General features: G+C 39.6%; 1 protein-coding gene across 12 annotated transcripts in view; it reads left to right on the top strand.

Annotated features, from left to right (window-relative positions):
* OBSCN (obscurin, cytoskeletal calmodulin and titin-interacting RhoGEF) overlaps nucleotides 1-18,175 on the top strand; it is a 249,781-nt gene that overhangs the window by 183,667 nt on the left and 47,939 nt on the right. For 11 of the 12 annotated variants that reach the window (XM_089533747.1, XM_089533750.1, XM_089533743.1 and 8 more), the window contains one exon: nucleotides 1,739-1,847. In XM_089533747.1, coding sequence (XP_089389873.1) covers nucleotides 1,739-1,847 — 109 coding nt within the window. Of the gene's footprint in view, nucleotides 1-1,738; nucleotides 1,848-9,290; nucleotides 9,334-11,940; nucleotides 16,534-18,175 lie in introns of those variants that run through there. The other variant, XM_089533751.1, reaches the window with a different exon arrangement.

Below are 18,175 nucleotides of genomic sequence, written 5' to 3'. Positions count from 1 at the left end.
ACATACACTGGGACTTGTTAAGGACTTCTAGTTCTCTTTCTTTGCTAATCTATTCAAGCATCAACTGAGCTGGGACATGTGTAAAAGAGTGTCGAGGCAGCAGATACGTTTAAGGAAGTATTTATTATAATTAAACAAAACAGAACAAAAAGATATAAGTCATGCAAGATCCTAAGGGCCTTGCAGGTACAATATGTGTAATTCTCAAAGTATTCATTTCATGCAGGGAACCAGAAAATGATAAATAAGGCCTAAACGTTCTAATTTGCCACAAAGACTAACTCGAAGAACAAACAAACAAAAAACAAGCTTCATTTATATACCGCTTCATACCACCTAAGCAGTGTCTAAGCGGTTTACAACTGTAAGCTAATTTGCCCCCAACAATCTGGGTACTCATTTTAGCTCCCTCCTCGGAAGGATGCAAGCCTGAGTCGAGCTTGAGCCCTTTTGCTGGTCTTGAACTCACAACCTTGTGGTTTTGAGTGAGTGGCTGCAGTACAGTCATTTAACACTGCGCCACCAGGGTAGATATTCCCACTCCAAATTCCCACTGTAGAAACCACTGACTGCTGAAGACTCTCCAACTGCCAGTCTCCAACTGTCACTTGGTCTCAGAGGCTTTTCTCTGAGAAGCTTCCAGAAGAAAACTCTGGCTCCTGCTCACTGATTGGTCAAGTGAGCCTTCTGTTAGCTGTGATGTCATTACAGTGGACCCTTGTTATACGCTGGGGTTTGGCTCCAAGATCCCCCGTGTATAACAAAATCCGTGTATGCTCAAGTCCCATTAAATATAATGACATAGCAAAATGGTGTCCCAAATAAAAAATGGAAAATCAAGGTAAATGTATACTTTTTTGGAACATTTTCAAACCGTGTATGCTTGAATCCGTGTATAACAAATCCGTGTATAAGAAGGGCCGACTGTACTTATTTGCATGTGCCTCCCTTCCAGCTTACTCTTATTACCTGGCAGAGGTCTTCCAATGACTGGAGGCCCAGTCATTTACAGTTGGCAACGGTGGTTTTTGTTTCTTCTTTGTGACCTTGAGGCATCTGAGCGCATATTAATCAACTCTGGTTGATTCACAGATAACATAACAGAATCCTAGATTTGGAAGAGACCCCAGCCAAGGGCCATCCAGTCCAACCCCCTGCCATGCAGGAAGACACAATCAAAGTACCCCATCCAGCCTCTGTTTAAAAACCTCCATAGAAGGAGACTCTATCACTCTCCAAGGGAATGTATTCCACTGACTCTTAATGTTGAGGTGGAATCTCTTTTCCTGTAGCTTCCATCCATTGTTCCGGGTCCTGTTTTCTGGAGCAGCAGAAAAAAAGCTTGCTCCATCCTCAGTATGACACCCCTTCAAATACTAATACAGGGCTATCATATCACACCTTAAGCGTCTCTCCCCCAGGTTTTGCCCTAAGCCACTCCTCATAGGACATGTTTTCCAGACTTTTCACCATTTAACCAACATTGGTTGATTCACAAACACCTCTTGTAAGATTCCTGTTCCTTTGTGTTGGTGTCAAACTTTAATGGAAATAATTGAGAATGTTTAGAAAGAAAGTGTCTCAGCTCTGTGTAAGAGGCTGGCTTCCCCCAGGGCTTTACTGCGCCCATTTGTGTACAGGCAAAAGCATTTGTGGGTGATTGATATGTAGGAATTAGTTTTCTTCTTTTTCCAGATGTTTTTATTCAGTCTAATGTGTATTGCACCCTCTTCTTTAGCTGGCAAACAGATTGGGAACAGCAAAGAGTGGTGCTCAGCTCTATCACCAGAGTGCAGCAGCATTGGCCCAAGAGGGGAGAAGACCAGATCAAGCCATTACAATCGAAGGTATGGCTTTTTATTAGCTTTGGGAGTATGCCATGAGTACACTTCTATTGCTACAGTCAGCTCCTTAAAAGGTTAATGTAATTGTTTGCTCATCTCAAAAGTGGCTATATTCCTTCTAGCTATCTCTTTAACAAATATTTTGTTGATATCCAAAATCTTCTAATGGAGCAGTTTCAAAGTAGCTGTGTTGATCTCTTGTTGCAAAATAACAAAATGTCATGTGGTGTGTTTATTACAAGCACAAGATTGCAGGGATTACACATCTCCTTAGATGCATGGAGTACAATCTTAATCCATCCGCAGACCAGATGTATTGTGTCTATATCTGAATCTCTAGCACTATCCTCCATGTATCTAACAAAGTGGGTTATAATCCATGAACGCTTATGCTATGAGAAATAACTATGCTAGTCATGAAGGTGCTATACTTTGAATTAATGTGGAGCTTCACATATATTATTTCAATAGTTTTTAGAACAGTTCTGTCAGGTAAATCAGGATCATTATGCCCATATGACATGTGAAGGGATGGAGCAGATGTAGAGCAGCTTGTCTATGACTACTTACTGAATTCATGGTAATGATAAAATCTGGATTAGGTAGTTTTTACTTCAGCTTCCATGTATGCAGCACATACAAGTGCACACTTCTGCCTGAGAGCAGGGCACATAAGATACATCCTTGTGCCATTTCTTTAGAGATACAGGTCATCGTGGCAGATTACAGTTGAGAGCCAGTGTGGTGTAATGGTTTGAGTGCTAGACTAGGATTCTAGAGACCAGGGTTTGAATCCCAGCTTGGCCATGAAAACCCACTGGGTGACCCTGGGCAAGTCACACTCTCTCAGCCTTAGAGGATGGCAATGACAAAGCCCATCTGAAGAAATTTACCAAGAAAACCCCATGATAGGTTCACCTTAGGGTTGCCGTAAGTCAGAAATGACTTAAAGGCACCCAACAACGACAATCTCCCAGTTAAGCACTCTATAGCCTGCCAACAACAAGGCCAGAAACTATCTGAAATCCAGAGCTGGATTTAAACTGGGCATATTGTGTTGCTGGACTACCAATGCAGGGTGACACCCTCCTTTTCCAGGACTTATCCTACATTTCAACCTTCTGTCCAAGACTAATTTCAAAGTGCCCTCTATTTTGAGCATGACTAAGAAGTATGTATTTATATTTATATTAGTGTTTTTAGCTTTTTGCAGTGTCCTACAAAATGTCCTACATTTTGCAGTGCCTTGTCCTCCTTTGCAGTTAAGACATCTGGTCACCTGTGCCAGTGCCATTCTGGCAGCCATCGAGATCTTTGACTTTATGGTAGAATTATGGTTTTCATGTGACCAAGTATCTGTTATGATAGTTAGTTGTGTTTGTTGCTCTAGGCCATTTAATCTCTTTATTTATCTTCCCTTTCCTCACCTTGCAACATCTGGGGCACAGACAAATCTCCACGCTCCCATCACATCCTACATAGCAGGCTGAAGTTTAGCATGTTGTGCCTTGCGCCATAGTGGGTATGTGACCTGGACAAAACTCCACAAAACTGTGTAGGAGGGCAGAATCATCCCAATAGATATTTATACCACAGGTGGAGTTGTTGGGAGCTGTATTTAAGTTAATAGCAGTCATTGACCACTTGGATTCATCTGCAAACAATAATTGAGATAGTATGAGTCTTTCAGTTGGATTCCTCTACACAAAAGTGTGATGTGGTTTAATTTTTGCTTCCAAGCCGTTGCTAGTATGAAGCATCAGAAAATATGGGTGATAAAATGTGTTATCTTAATCTTCGGAGTGCCTCTGTTTGGTTCTCTGGAAGCTACCAAGTTTGAAAATTGTACTCTTAGGAAGCTGCAGCTTTGAAAATTGTACAAGTTTTTCTCTTAGAAAGTGGCAATGCAAAAGTGATGATCAGGGTTTGTGTCTTGCAAAAGGAAAATCTGTATTAAAAAAAAGTTTCACTTCACAACCTGGAAAAGGTAACCATGGGTGGTTTCTTCATAAACAACAAAATAATATAACATGATATTTGTTTCAGTTGCTGGTATTGTAGGTTAATTAATGGCTTCAAATGAATGTCTGGGGTGCCAGCAACACTTTGTGATCTAACTTCTGGATATAGTTAATATGAAATCAGGGTGGATTATGGAGGATTGTAGTCCACCATATTCCAGTGACTCTCAGCCCCAGCAACCTCATGGTCATTGGAAAGACATGATATAAATGTCCACTACCCAACAAAATTGAAAGACACTTCAAGAATTTACCTGCTTCCTCCTGCTGCCATTCATTTCCCTTTTAAAATTTCTCTTGACAACTAATTTCCCCCAGATATTGAAAGGAAAGAAGAAAATGCATCACTCTTCCTTCATTCTGTTTTGTGCCTTTTCTGGTTGCACCTACACTACATAATTAATACAGTTTGACACTGCTTTCACTACCTTGGCCCAATACTATGCAATTCTGTGGTTTGTAGTTTTGTGAGATATTTGGCCATCTCTGTCAGGGAGCACCGATGCCACAACAAACTACAAATCCCAGGATTCCACAGGATGAAGCCACGGCAGTTATGGCAGGGTCAAACTGTATTAATTCTGTAGCCTCTGTCTCTTGGTGGAGGAGTCTTTACATTTCCCTCCATGTCTGATGGGGCTGTTCCATGGCAAAGGTAGAGCTGGCCTGTCCCAGTGACCTAACTTGGCTTCCACTGTAATATTTTATAGAGTTCCCTGAATATGAAAAAAAATAATTAAAAGTCCAAGGACAACCCTGTGTCCTTTAAAATTAAAATGATCTGGCATTTCTATTTTTACTGTCTAGATATGTTAGGCATTTCAGAGCAGGAACTAGCAAGTTCAGGCCAGAGTCAAATGGCCAGGTATGATCATCACCTGAGCAATATGCGCTTAGACTGGACTCCCTTGTCAAGCTCAGAAGGAAAAAGAAGTGTGCAAGATCAGTCCTTGTGTTTGCCAGGCAAACTCTCTGTAGGAAAACTCAAGCTAAGTGTTATGTCAGCCTTATTTAAACAAGGATGATTAATTTGGTTGTGTTTATTGTTGAGAAATAAGTCACCATGCACCCAGTCCTGCCACACTGACTGCCATCTGACTCTGAACATTTCTCTGTGATTTAGGGTTGCCAGAATGAAAACTGGAGACAGCCCTTGTACTTTTAGTAGCTGTGTAGAAGAGGAAATTTTAGCAGGTGTTGCTTGTTACCTGGTTGTATTATAAAGCAGCACCTGCTGAAATTTCCTGTACTACATAACCATTAAAGGAACCGATGCCTTCTCCAGTTTTTACTGTGCCAACCCAATGAGTAGGAACGAAAAAACAGCCAAGAGGCAGCAATCAGCAGCAGACAACTGGCTTTGAATGCTCAGCTGAATTGGAAGAACATTCTGTGTCAGGGTCTACTTGCTTCAACTCATGTCCCCAGTCTTAAAATAAAAGCAACTAGGGTAAGCGCAATGGTTTTATTGATGCATATATGTTGGCCCTGAGTTGTACTTCTCAAGGATAGAAGTGTTCATGTAGACCAAAAAAGGAGGAGGCTGTCAACAGGTTTACTTCCCTCTTGTGCAAAATTGCTTTGCCATTTTATGATTATTTCACTTTGTTAAATCTTTTTTTTTTAGTTTTATGAAAGTTGCGTGCTCTGCAGAGCATCTCTCTCTTGACTTCTAAAAACAGCAGCATGTGATTCCTTTCATGCACCCAGAGGGCTCTCCCTTCTTAACCCATCCATCCATTGCATGTGGTCTGCACATTGCATGATAACTTTGAACCCAGAAATTGCAGGAGTTCAGCTGGAACAGGCCTTGAATGCTTAAAAAACCCCAAAGTTGTATTGGTTTGGCAAGAAAACACATCTGTTGCACTGTACCAGGAAAAACGTTGTTCTTGAGTATTGCATTTCTTCTTTGTCATTTCAGACTGTTTCTTATTTAAGTTTATGGAGAAATAACTATTGTTTAGTTTGGTGGCTATGCAAAGGAGCTTTGGTTAAGGTGCCACACTTTACCTTCCATACAGATTTTTCTCTATCTATATTTGGACTCTATATTCTTTGTATATTTCTATATATCTATATATAGTTTTACATATGTTGCTTTTTCTAAATAACAGATCAACCATAGTCAGATATTCAAAGCAAAAAGAAAATGTATCAAATTTTGTACATGAATAATTGATTTAATTATACAGTGCAGTTTAACAGAGAATCTGTAGTTGCATTTTACATATTAACTATCAGGTACAAAAATTGTACTTTTTGCTTGGAACATCTGACTATTACTTGTAAACCTTGACCTGTTGCTGGAAAGTTTATTTTTCTATTAAGCAAATGGAAAAGGTTCTGCATTCCACTGATGTAGGTGTTTAAAGGGGCATTATTTTGGAGATGATTCCTTTTAACAGCGTCTGTCTTCATAGCTCTCGACCCATTGTAAATACTATCAGGCATCTTGGGATAAATAGATTAAACTTTCCATACCATCTTTCTTCCATTTTCTGCTAAAATTATTAAACTGTAATGGTGGCTTTCAAGCACACAGTAAATTTCTTAAATGCATGCTACAAAATGTTTTCTGTCCCTCAACTAATATCCTATGACTGAATTAATTTGAAAGTTTCTGCCTAACCATGTATTTATCAGTCACCTTGTCAATCCAGAAATAAGTAAATCTATTGATTGTTTTGGCATAGCATACTGGATAACTGTACAATGAAACTGACATTTTCCTTCCATAGGATATACAATAAAGTATCTTTGGAAACCACCTTCTATGCAATTCAAAGAGTTCTGAGAGTTTTATTTTTCTTCATTCACAACCGTTGTATCATTTTACATTGTGTGAATTAGCTGAATTAACACTTTAACAAGGAAAACCTGTAGCCTATAGATGCATACATGTAACAGCTTTTAACCTGCTGGTCAGGATCTCTTGCTTTGCAAAGCTAAATGCTGCTTAAATGTCGCAGTAAAAATGTTGAAGGTGGTTCTGAAAACTGTAAAAGAGAGAGCTGATTCCTTATTGCTTATTTTCTGTTAACCTTTCCGCAGAGAGGACCAGGCCCATCCAACTGTGTCTCCAAATGTATGCCATGTGTTTCTCAATGTTATTTCTAATGCAAACAACCATGGGCTTGAACAATCCATCAATTTAAGGCATGCCTCCTTACTTTGATGGCAGTTTGATAACCAAAGTTATCACATGGGTAACCTGTTCTCATCCATGCTTACCAGCAGTTTTCCATTTTGCTGTGGGTTGACTGAAGTCACACAGACCAAAGGGCTGATGTTTAAATAGTTCTGGGAGCTGTCTAACCTGTAATACTCTGCCTAGCATTGTTTGACACTGTTTCTCATGTTCAGCTTTTTAAAACCTAGCAATTCCTACCAAACACTCCTATGTTTGCAAAGACATGCAGATATCTTGAATGGACACTTTGCAAATTCGGCTCACAGAAAGACATATCGGATGACTTTACACAGCTGTTCGCAGATCTGTGCCATCCATTCTGTCAAGATGTCTGCACTATATAGGAATGAGTCTGGTGTAACATGAGAAATGCCTTACCTTTCGTGGTTTATTTAAAGCATAATATTAAGAAAGAACGGTCATTTCCCACCAAGCTTACTAACTTGTTAAATCCTGAGGTGTGTTTTGCTTTGCTTAATCCCTGCTTCAAAGACATTGTATACTTTCTACTCTTAAAAAGAGCAGCCAAGAAATAGATTAAATTATATATTCTTATCCTGGTTTTAGGATATTAAATCTCCCTGTCTAGGAAAGATGGAAATCAAGGATAATTTCATCTGAAAGAAAATGTTCTATTTTGACAGATCACAGATTTGTTAAAGTAGCCTCAGGATTATAGGTTTTCATAAAACATTGACCTTCAAAAAGAGACCCTATATATTCATAGATATGTTCAACACACATTTCCTAAACCTTTAAAAAAATAAAACAAACTCACCCCACTTCAAGTTACATTTCTTCACCCATTTTTATCTCCAGATCATCTTAAAACTAGAATGCAGCTTTTTCTGAGGATTATTTTAATATTTGGCTCAGGTGATGGTTTTTAAAAAAATGTATCCATTCTCACTTTTTCTTAAAACATTTTCCTCTGCAATGCCTAGTTTTCCTTAAGTGGTTTACTTAAGTATAGATTATTTTAGAATTTTGGTCCGTTACGCACCTTAACTATGGCTCATTCTTTTTAAAAATTGCCCAATAAACTATTGTTAGAATTAGATTTTCTTTTCTCTGCCCCAGTTCAAAATATTAAAAAGGACATTTGAGGGGGGATAATCTTATATGGGCAAGAACACCGCAACTGCCTTGCTGAATGAAACTAAGCATGCCAGGGTCTGTTTAGTGCCCTTATGAGAATGACTATGAACCCCTTCTAAGCCATCTTGAGTTCCTTTGTGGAAAATCAGGATATAAATGTACTAAATAGAGGAACCTATTAAGTATTCACAGCCACTTGGAATTGCTTATTGGTTCAATAGGCTTGCGATCCACAAATCAGTTAAGATACCGCACTTGCACATACATTGGCGAATTCAGCCTCCGGTCTAGGATCAAATGCCTAGGCTCCTTTGTCATGGTTGTCATCCCTAGCCCTTGCTAGGTCTTTAGGCATATCATTATTGGAAAGAAGAAATCCATCTACTTAGGAGCAAGGAACAGGTGTAGGACAGGAATGGGTGCCAATACTCTGAAACAGACCTTTGCTCATTTAGCTGAGGCTGATGGTTGAGAGCCAGCATGGCGTAGTTGCTTGAATGTTAGACTATGACTCTGGAAACCAGGGCCTGAGTTGATCTTGGACAACTCACATGCTCTCAGCCTCAAGGGAAGGCAATGGCAAACCTCGTCTGAACAGATCTTGCCAAGAAAACTCCATGATGGGCTCGCCATAGGGTTGCCATCACAGAGTTGAACCCAACATGGAGTTTTCTTGGCAAGATCTGACTTGAAGGCACACCACACACAAGATGTATGGACTCCATAAATTTGCATGCCAAGTTGCTAATCCCATTGGTTTAATTGATGATGTCTTCCTGCGTGGCAGAAGGCAATCGGACTGGAAGAGACGCATGGTCTTTTTCAACTCTATGATTCTATGAAAAACAAAACAATAACAAATTAAGCCAGTTTACACTGTGCAAGCATACTGCCAGCTTAACTGATTGTGGATCCGACTCCCAGGACTTCACAGTAACAGTCAGGAATATATATATATATATATAACATTTGAAATAACCACAGAAAGCAGTGATGGGATGGTATATGTTCCCCCCCTCCTTTGAATTCTTTCCAATCAAGGTTTTTTCTTGATTCACTTAACAAAGTTAATGTAATTGTTTGAGCTTTTGCCTTTCTTTTAACCCCATGCTGTTCATACTGTTTTCTTTGTAGTCACTGAACAAGAGACTAAAGTGCCCAAGAAAACCATCATCATGTAAGTGTTGATATTTTTTCTAACATTCACGGAGTGATGTGCTGCCTCTGCATGTCCCAATAATAAGCCTGGGTTTATTGGCCATGCGAGTGTGGTCCCCCCCATCCCATCCGATCTTGTGGTATTTTTGTGTTATGAGGAAAGCAAGCAATAGGGATAGTGCCAAAACCAGCCAACCAACCGGTAAACATCCATCACTGCAAGAGCAACAACATTACCCTTAAACATAGTTTCAGTCTGTTTCTGGTTCTTCCTCTGATACAGTCTATTGCAAGTCAGCTTGAGCTGAGCAGGGCAAAGACTGCATCTTTGAACACTACAGCTTCAAAAGATGTGCTAATTGCATACTAACATGCCTTTTAATTTGTCCTTTCCTCCCTTCGGTTGTTTAATTTACCAAGAAATGGCTTTGTGAAGGACATAGACAAAAAAAATGGCAACATAACCTGGATAAAAGTTCTCAAGCTCTTACTGTCCAAGACCAAGATGTTTTCTTAATCCCAATTCTCAGTTATCTTTTCTTTACTTGTCCCCCTGGGTTTGCTGCTTCTGCTGGCAATGACTACCATAGGGTTTTAAGAAAACATGCTTCCTTTGGACTATGTGTTGCCAGTTAACAGGGTTTGTGTAGCCACCTTGATGGGATCACACAGTCATGTGGTCATTAGCCAATCTGATTCAGCTGCATGAAATTGGCACAGAGTTGAATTAGACAAGTTCCTTGGGGTTATACCCTTATAGAACAGCACTGCTCTTTTTTCTGCCAGTATTAATGTTGCCAGTTAGCCAAAATTATGGCTAGAATTTTTTACTCAGTTGGAAATAAAAGGGGAACTTTTAGCACACACACCCAGATGCTACATGTTGAAAAACTGAAAATGCACATTTTGACTGAAGCTAGTCACCAGATCTCAAACCACTTGCCTTAAACATTAACCTTCCATTTCCAAGGATGGAAGCAATTGTAAAAGCTAATTTTGACCCCAGTCTCCATGGAAGTCCCTCATCATTCTAAATAATGATAAGGATTTTTTCCCCTTAAAATGGAATATATATACAGGTTGAGTCTCCTTATCTGAAATGGTTGAGACTAGAAGTCTTTTGGATTTTGGAGTTTATTTGGAGTTTGGAATATTTTCATATATGTGATGGGATTTCTTGGTGATGGGAGCCAAGTCTAAACACAAAATTAATTTCTGTTGCATATACACCTTATACACATAGACTGAAAGTAATTCTATGTACACTGTTTTTAATCATGTTGCGCCTGAAACATAGTTTGTATGAAGTGAACCATCAGAAAGCAAAAGTGCCACTATTCCAGCCATTCAAGGGGATAATTTGGATTTTGGAATATTTTGGATTTTGGAATTCCAGATAAGAGAGACTCGGCCTGTACCTTTTCTTCACTTTGCTAATGGGAATTGATAACTCTGAAGATGAACAGGCAAGGTCATCATAGAAATAAGGAACAAATTTCTGCAAAATGAGATGAAGATCAGAAAGTCTTTAACATATTGGTAAACAAAACATATAGAATATCATTTCCTTTGCCAGTCAAATACAATGAGAAAGTCCATAAAGAATACCAGTATCTTGACCCAGCTAGAGTCTCTCCTAATCTTGGACTTGGACTTTAGTTTTTGATGCTATGTTGTGAAGTCTTGCCTGCCTGCTTGCTTGAACTTTCCAATACTACCTTGCTAAGTAACTGCTTCAAATTATTTTTAAATGATGATGAAGAACATTATTATTAAGAATACCCTTGATGAAACACGTGTGGTTTGGGAAGCAACATAATATGAGGAAAAATCTTTATAAGTGAAAAACACTGATACCAGTCATTTACTATATTTCATATAATGTTACAGAGCCAGCATGGTGTAATAGTTCAAATGTAGGACTACAACTCTGGGAGACCAAAATTTGAATCCCTGCTCATCCATAGAAACCCACTGGGTGACCTTGGGCAAGTTGCAATCTATCAGCCTCTGTAGAAGGCAAGGGCAAACCCCCTCTGAACAAACCTTGTCAAGAAAACCTGGTGATAGGTTTGCCTTAGGGATGCTATAAGGTGGAAGCAATGTGAAGGCACACAACCACCACAACGATTTATGCCAGTTCACTAGTAGTCCTCAAAGATACAGAAATTTCTCCACTTGTATATGGCACCCTGTTAATGTGAGGAGGGCAATGCAACGTGGCATGTTATTTGAGGAATGATAGTGCTGTTTAGCCTTCAAGGTTTGGAAGTCACTCTTGCTGTGTAGAGCCATCAAGTAAAATAGATAATCTGAGAGGGTCTAGTCAAGTTTTGCTCATTCATGAAAGCCTGAGAACCTAATGGGCCCAAGGAGCACTGGAAACTATTCGGGTTGTCTAAATAACCTATTGTGAATTTGAGATGGTTAAGTGGGTCTGTGTTAATGCATGCTTTCCGGACATCAGCACTCCCACATTGCTGAAATGCTCACAAGGCTAACAATGCTATGCTTCTATTTTTGTTATTAGCATGTGATGGGCTGTGCATCCCAAAAGTGTGGGGAAAGGGGCAGGGGGAGGTTTCTTTCCGCACACAAACACCATTTCCAAACTTTTCACCATCAGAGAGGAAACCATAACCACGGTGGTGAAGACTCCCAGGGTAAAGCGACGAGTGTCTCCTGCCCGCCCATCTTCTGGCTATCCTCCTTCTCACTCTCCAAGATCTGAGTTCTCAATGCCTGAGTCGATATTCGTGAGCAAAATCAGGCAGCCTACCCGCAGGCACGACCAAGAAGCGATGCTAAAGGCAGCCGTCCCGACACTTTTTGTGACTGAGCCGGATGAAAGGCAAGGGGCAGGGGTCCGAAGCATTATTGTAGAAACCACCGTGGAGGAGCAGAAACCCAAATGGGTGGAAGTAGAGGAAATAATTGAATTCAATGTGAAGAAGCCCACCCAAACTACCAGGAAAAGAGGAGCTTCTCCTGCAAGATCAGAAAAAGATGAATTTGGGTCAGGTTACACCCGGCCTGGCACAAAGCCCAGGCGCTCACCTCAAGATGACCCAAACACAAATAATTCAAACAATAAACTATTGGAGCAGGCTGAGTCTTCTCTTTCCCAAGATGCTGAAATAACTGGAGATGACTATGAGAGACCACAGACCAGCACTCAAAATAAGAAAGCTCATGAAATATTGGAAGAAAAGAGCAGCCCCCAAAAATCTACCAGTAAGACTGACTCACCACCTACATCGCCTGTAGTTGCCTTTGTGGATGAACCATTTGAGACGACTGTGGTGGACAAGGAGGACTGCTTGTGTTCCCATAAAGACCCACAAGTTAAAGATCATGCTGTTGGATGTGATACAATATGGGTAGCCAAAGATGAACCTTCAGATCCCATGCAAGATGAAGACGTTCTTGGGGAAAATGTTATAATAGATGAGCCAGAGCAGGCAGAGTTTAATGACCTTAAAAACCGAGATCTCAAAATCCTAACCCGTAATGGGAAAGCATTAACTCTGGAGGACCTTGAAGATTATATCCCGGAAGAAGGGGAGACATACAGATGTGGTGCTCCAAACTCTGCAGAGGACAAACCTTGCGAAATAGCTGTGCTCCAGACGGAAATTAACAAACCAACCATTGGGAAGCCTGTTCTACTGAATGTGGGCAGGCCTGTGGTTTCGAACCCACGGCAAACCCTTTTCAGAGAGTTTGAAGGGCATCGTCCTGGAGATGTTTTTGTGTCAGCATCCAGGGTGACAGGAATACAATCCAGGGGTCCATCGAATGTATCTTTCCATGTCAGTGAGTCCTGTGCGGCTGCAATGGCAACAGCAACACCACGTGCGACAGGAACAGGCTCCCCATTCAAACTGACACCCTCTTTCTGCACCGAAGTCCAGCTGACTACAGACAATGGACAATCCAGTTTCAAAACTGAAGTTTCCACAAGAACCCAGAGCTACAGCACTGTTGGCAAAACTGTCACATTGTGCATCAAGAAGGAAGACTCCACCCAAAGCTGAACCAAAACAAGATCACTTTCTTTACTAGTTATAAACTGTACCACAAGCAACAACTATAAGCAACACCAGGAGCCTCATAGGAAACTATGATGGGAAGCAAAGAAGAATCTAACAGGAGGCTATTTCAAGGAAAATACTGTATGTTAAAATTACATGTGGAGCTTTTCCAGTCTTAAAGGGAACACTACACTATGTATAATATAACCTTTGGTTTGTGATTTTTAAGAGGGCACACCATTCCATTACAAAGTGTAGGCCTATGGGAGAATTAGTAACAAGCCCCTGCAGAAGTGTCATTTTTGTTTAAACTGGTTATCATGGGCTACTCTCTAAACTAACCTTAGAAAAGAACCATATGCTATCATTTTGGGGCAGTATCTTCTAGTAACTAATGGAAGGCTAAGTATTTTTATCTAAACATGTTTCAGTTTGCTGTTGCGTCCATCAGATTGTCATAGAGTAGCTGAGCTGACACTTTTAATAAACGTCATAATGACCATCAACTGCTTCTGAACATTTAAATGTACTTTTAAAATGATTTACTTCAACTTTCTGCATGGACATGAAAGTACAATCTGAATGTAAAAGTGATGTCAGGTACTTCATTTCTTTGCAGTAGAGTTAAACCCAAACTGAAAAGATTGCCAGTCTTTATTCCAGTCTTGTTTTGACTTCAGGGAAAGCTGGATTGTACAAGATCAATAGTGTGATCCACATGCTTATTAGTGTGATCCAACAGGTAATCCCCAATTGGATTAAACATGGACTGTATACTATAATAAACCAATTTAAGGTCATTGTTCTTTTGATTATGATTGCTAATTTCTTTACTGCCAACAGAATCCATCTGCAATGTTAATATAACATTATTTTTTGTTGAGCTGTTGGCAGAGCACTATCCTCAGTCCTATATTCCTATATATTTTTCTTTTAATATAAAGACAATTGCCATTGTGCCATCACACCTAAACTTTCATTTGTTAAGGATTGGCCAATTTATGAGCACAGGTCACATTATATTGGACTGAAACATGTCAAATATAATAAATGTATTTACTCATGAGTAAACAGCTCCATGGAATACTGAGTTTACTTGCTTCTATAGAATGCCTTAACTATCAGTGTCACCATGGATAGCTTTAAATGACTTTTTAAATAATGTGTCTAATCTGATACCTAAAACCTTACCAACTCAAAATATTTGCAGTGATATTATTGTTGCTGCTATTACTATTGGTAGGATTATTATCACTCTCCCAATAGTAACTATGTAAAGAATCCATATGCGGTAGGTCCTATGCTTTGGATTCTTTAGGGTTTTGTATTTTCTGTGCATATAAAGCAGAGCTTGGAAATGTTATTTTTTACTGAGCTGGCTGGGGAATAAGTAACTTTCCTGAATTTTCAAGCAAACTATCCCAATTAACATCAGATATATATATATATATATATATATGGAGCAAATGAAATGAGCAATTCTAGATATACTGAGCTGCACTTCCTATTAACAAAGGCAAAATAGGGAAACCACCACCGAAGGCCATGCAGATGTAATAGACTCCATTCTTTACTCTTCCAGTGTCCTGGAGGCCATAATGGACAGGGAAGCAAAGTGTTCCTTTGTTCTTCTAAAAAAATAACATTTCCATTTGTTTTTTGCCTTTACCTACTATTGGGGCAGATGTGAACGTGCAAAAATTAAGATTTCCAGTCTGTGGAGCTAGTATCAAGTATGCTCAAGAATAAAACTCACACAGAAGTTGCTGCTTTAAAACAGCTTAGCAACCTTCTCTAACTTGGCTCTCTCCAGATATTTTAGACTTTAGCTCCCATCAGCCCCAGCCAGCATGACCAGTGGTTAGAACTGATGGTCGTTGTAGTCCAAAGCATCTGGAGTTGTTTAAAGGTCATTGGAAAAAGCAAGTGTATCATCTATTATGAAACAAGAAGCATGTTACATATAAATATATTAGGACAGTTCATTATCAGGCATTTTAAGCAAAATTCTTCCCTTTTTTGCTTTGTTTTACTGGGGAAGTAAAATGACACATAGCATTGCTTCTTGAAGTTCACAGATCATGTACCTTAGAAAATATTATGAACACAATTTTGGAAAGGACTCACATAAATCTTCATCTCAAGAATGGTACTTGAACCTTGCAGTGTAATTATTTTGGGCTGCAATCCTATACACATTTACCTTGGAGTAGTAGCAATAGCAATAGTTTCTGAAACCAGCTTACCTTGTTGGTAGCATGCATAGAACTGCACTGTTAATAAATTTAACTGCAGTTTTCATTTTCAGAATATATAATACCACATGCACTATTTTTATAGAAGGTGAGGCATTTCTCAGTGACTTTCTTTGGCAAACCTTGTGTCTGTAGCAACTTTGAACCTCTTTTTGGTAACTCCTCATCAGTTTATACTGTATATAATTAAGGTCCATGGTTATCTAGTAGTGTCTATGCACTATGTATTTTATGTTGGAAAGTTACAGACATCTCAAAAGATGAAAATACCTCTCTGCTAAAGATTATTTGGCCTAGAAATTTTTTTTAATAGCAGATACATTTCATGGAAATATGGAGTATTGTCACTTCTTGACACTGGCCATTTGTAATCTTATGTGCAGTTATTTTAAGGAAATGTTATGTCTGTGGAAATGTGCACAAATGCTAATCTTTTGGTTTTACCTTGCTGAATAATGATTTCTTACCAAATAACCATTTGTTACAAGGAGTAGGTACTTTCCTTTGCTCAATCTACACTCCCCTCATCTGTTTACATTTGATTTAAAAAGTTAAACAGAAAAGCAACTTGATGGAACGATGCATCCTTCACAGTGCTTAGAGGGGAACCAAAGAATATAAAGAGTCCTACGTGTTTATTTTCAAAGTGTTTTCCTAGAGATTAAAAGAGGATATGCTTGTATGTGATTTACAGTTTGTAGAAAGCTAAGATGTGTGGAGATTCATTTCTATTTTTTAAAAAACGAAGATATTCTTAAAAACCTCGGGGCAAAAGAACCAGCTTGACTGCATATTCCCAGTGGAAGGGAGGATGTGACAAAATGGAGTTCAGATGGTTTGAGAAGTGTGATCAGACACAGTTTAAGACAGAACATGCTGTTAGCTGCTCAGTTTCATATCAATAAATGTCTGGTATCAGCTGCTGTATTACTCCCGCGCTTTCGTGTCTTGTTTCATGTGGTTTCTTCAAAATAACTTATCCAATGTGTCATAGCTTAGAGAGGAGTAGAGAAAGGCAAAGTGTGAGACAGAAAGGTTATGTGACGAATACTTTCAGGACCATTTCCAATGATTTTGATGGGGAAAAACGAGATTTTATGGAGGCTCACATTAGTTTCTCTAACTCCTTCTGCACATGGGGCAAATATGTCAAGAGGTTGTAGTAATAGTGCACCCTTGGCTTACGTGGGCATCCGTTCCAGACACACACACACCCCGCGTAAGCGAAATACTGCACATGCTCAAGTCCCATTCAAGTGAATGGGGCTTGTGCATGTGGTGGTGTAGTGGCGCCTGTGCGCCAGAGGCGGCGCCCCATTCATCCAAATGGGATGCACTGCCCCTTGCTCCCCACACACTCCCGCCTGGCTTTGCACATATGCTCAAAGCCACATATAGCGTGCCCATGTATAACGTGGGCGCACTGTGTTTGTCATTGTAGTTCTTGGAGTATTTTAAATATCCAAACACTGTTTCAGTTGCACACGACTATTTTTGGCAAATCCTGGCCCCAAATTCAGCACTTTATTCCTAACCTCAAGTGGGCTTCTTTTTGATTCTGAAACATAGCATGACAACATGTTCCCTTTTCTTCTCCTCCTGCCCAAACAATAAAAATAAAAGAGTTATGGTGTTCTAGTATATCAGTAAAATGGCACCATTTGCACTATAACTCTTAAAAATAATTCTAAAAATATTCAGAGAGGAGAAAATTTGCCCTTCAAACTATAGGGCCACTTCAGCAAACTGTGCACCAGATTTTAAAAACAAAGCAAAACCCTAAAACGTTCAAGAGTCCTAGTGCTTTTATAAGAAAGCGCTATAAATAATCCCCCAAAGAATGGAACAGAACGATGTAGAGGCAACAACAACCCATACAACCTGATAAAAAGCAAGGAGCTAGATCAGAAGAAACGCTTCTTCAGAACAATCTGGAAAAGCCTTAAGTTTGGCAAATAAGAATCAGATCTAGAAGACCACTCCCTTCCAAATATATTTCTGACACAATCTTAAGATGATATGAAAAGCAGGGAAAACTATGTCCCAGGACATTCCCCAAGGCTCATGACATGAAAGGGAGACATCCATGTTTCAAGGCCACTTTGACTTTATTCCTCCACCACCATCTTGCATAAGCAAGGATAGCTTTAGGAAAGTTAAATCTGGTGCACCTGAATCAAGATAATTATGGTCTGGAACCAAGAAAGTGGTATGGATGTGCCAGTCTTATGTGGCAAGAACTCTTGACATTGTCATTTTGAAAAGTGGCACCATCATTAGTGAACAGAAGTAACAGTTCAAGGAAATGAAGAGAAGAAGAAAGCAGGAGATTAAACAAAAGAAGAACGGTGTGTGTGTGTGTGTGTGTGGGGGGGGGGGGAACAGCTACCATGCACCATTATTTGCCACACTTCAAAATACATTCCCACTATTTGTCTAGCCTGGGATGTTTTTCTCTTTGAGGTAAAGAACAGGACAGTGCCCCTTCCAATTCCAAGTAAGGTTGCCAAGTCTCCATTATTATAAGGGATGTCCCTTATTTGAGGGTTAGAAAGTGTTTCCATTTCTGACA

This window comes from Sceloporus occidentalis, unplaced genomic scaffold (genome assembly GCF_023333645.1).
Source record: "Sceloporus occidentalis isolate IW3139 unplaced genomic scaffold, rSceOcc1.0.p SCAF_7, whole genome shotgun sequence".
NCBI lineage: Eukaryota > Metazoa > Chordata > Lepidosauria > Squamata > Phrynosomatidae > Sceloporus > Sceloporus occidentalis.
The sequence above is the reverse complement of the archived record's forward strand: the minus strand, read 5'-3'. Positions and strand labels throughout refer to the sequence as shown.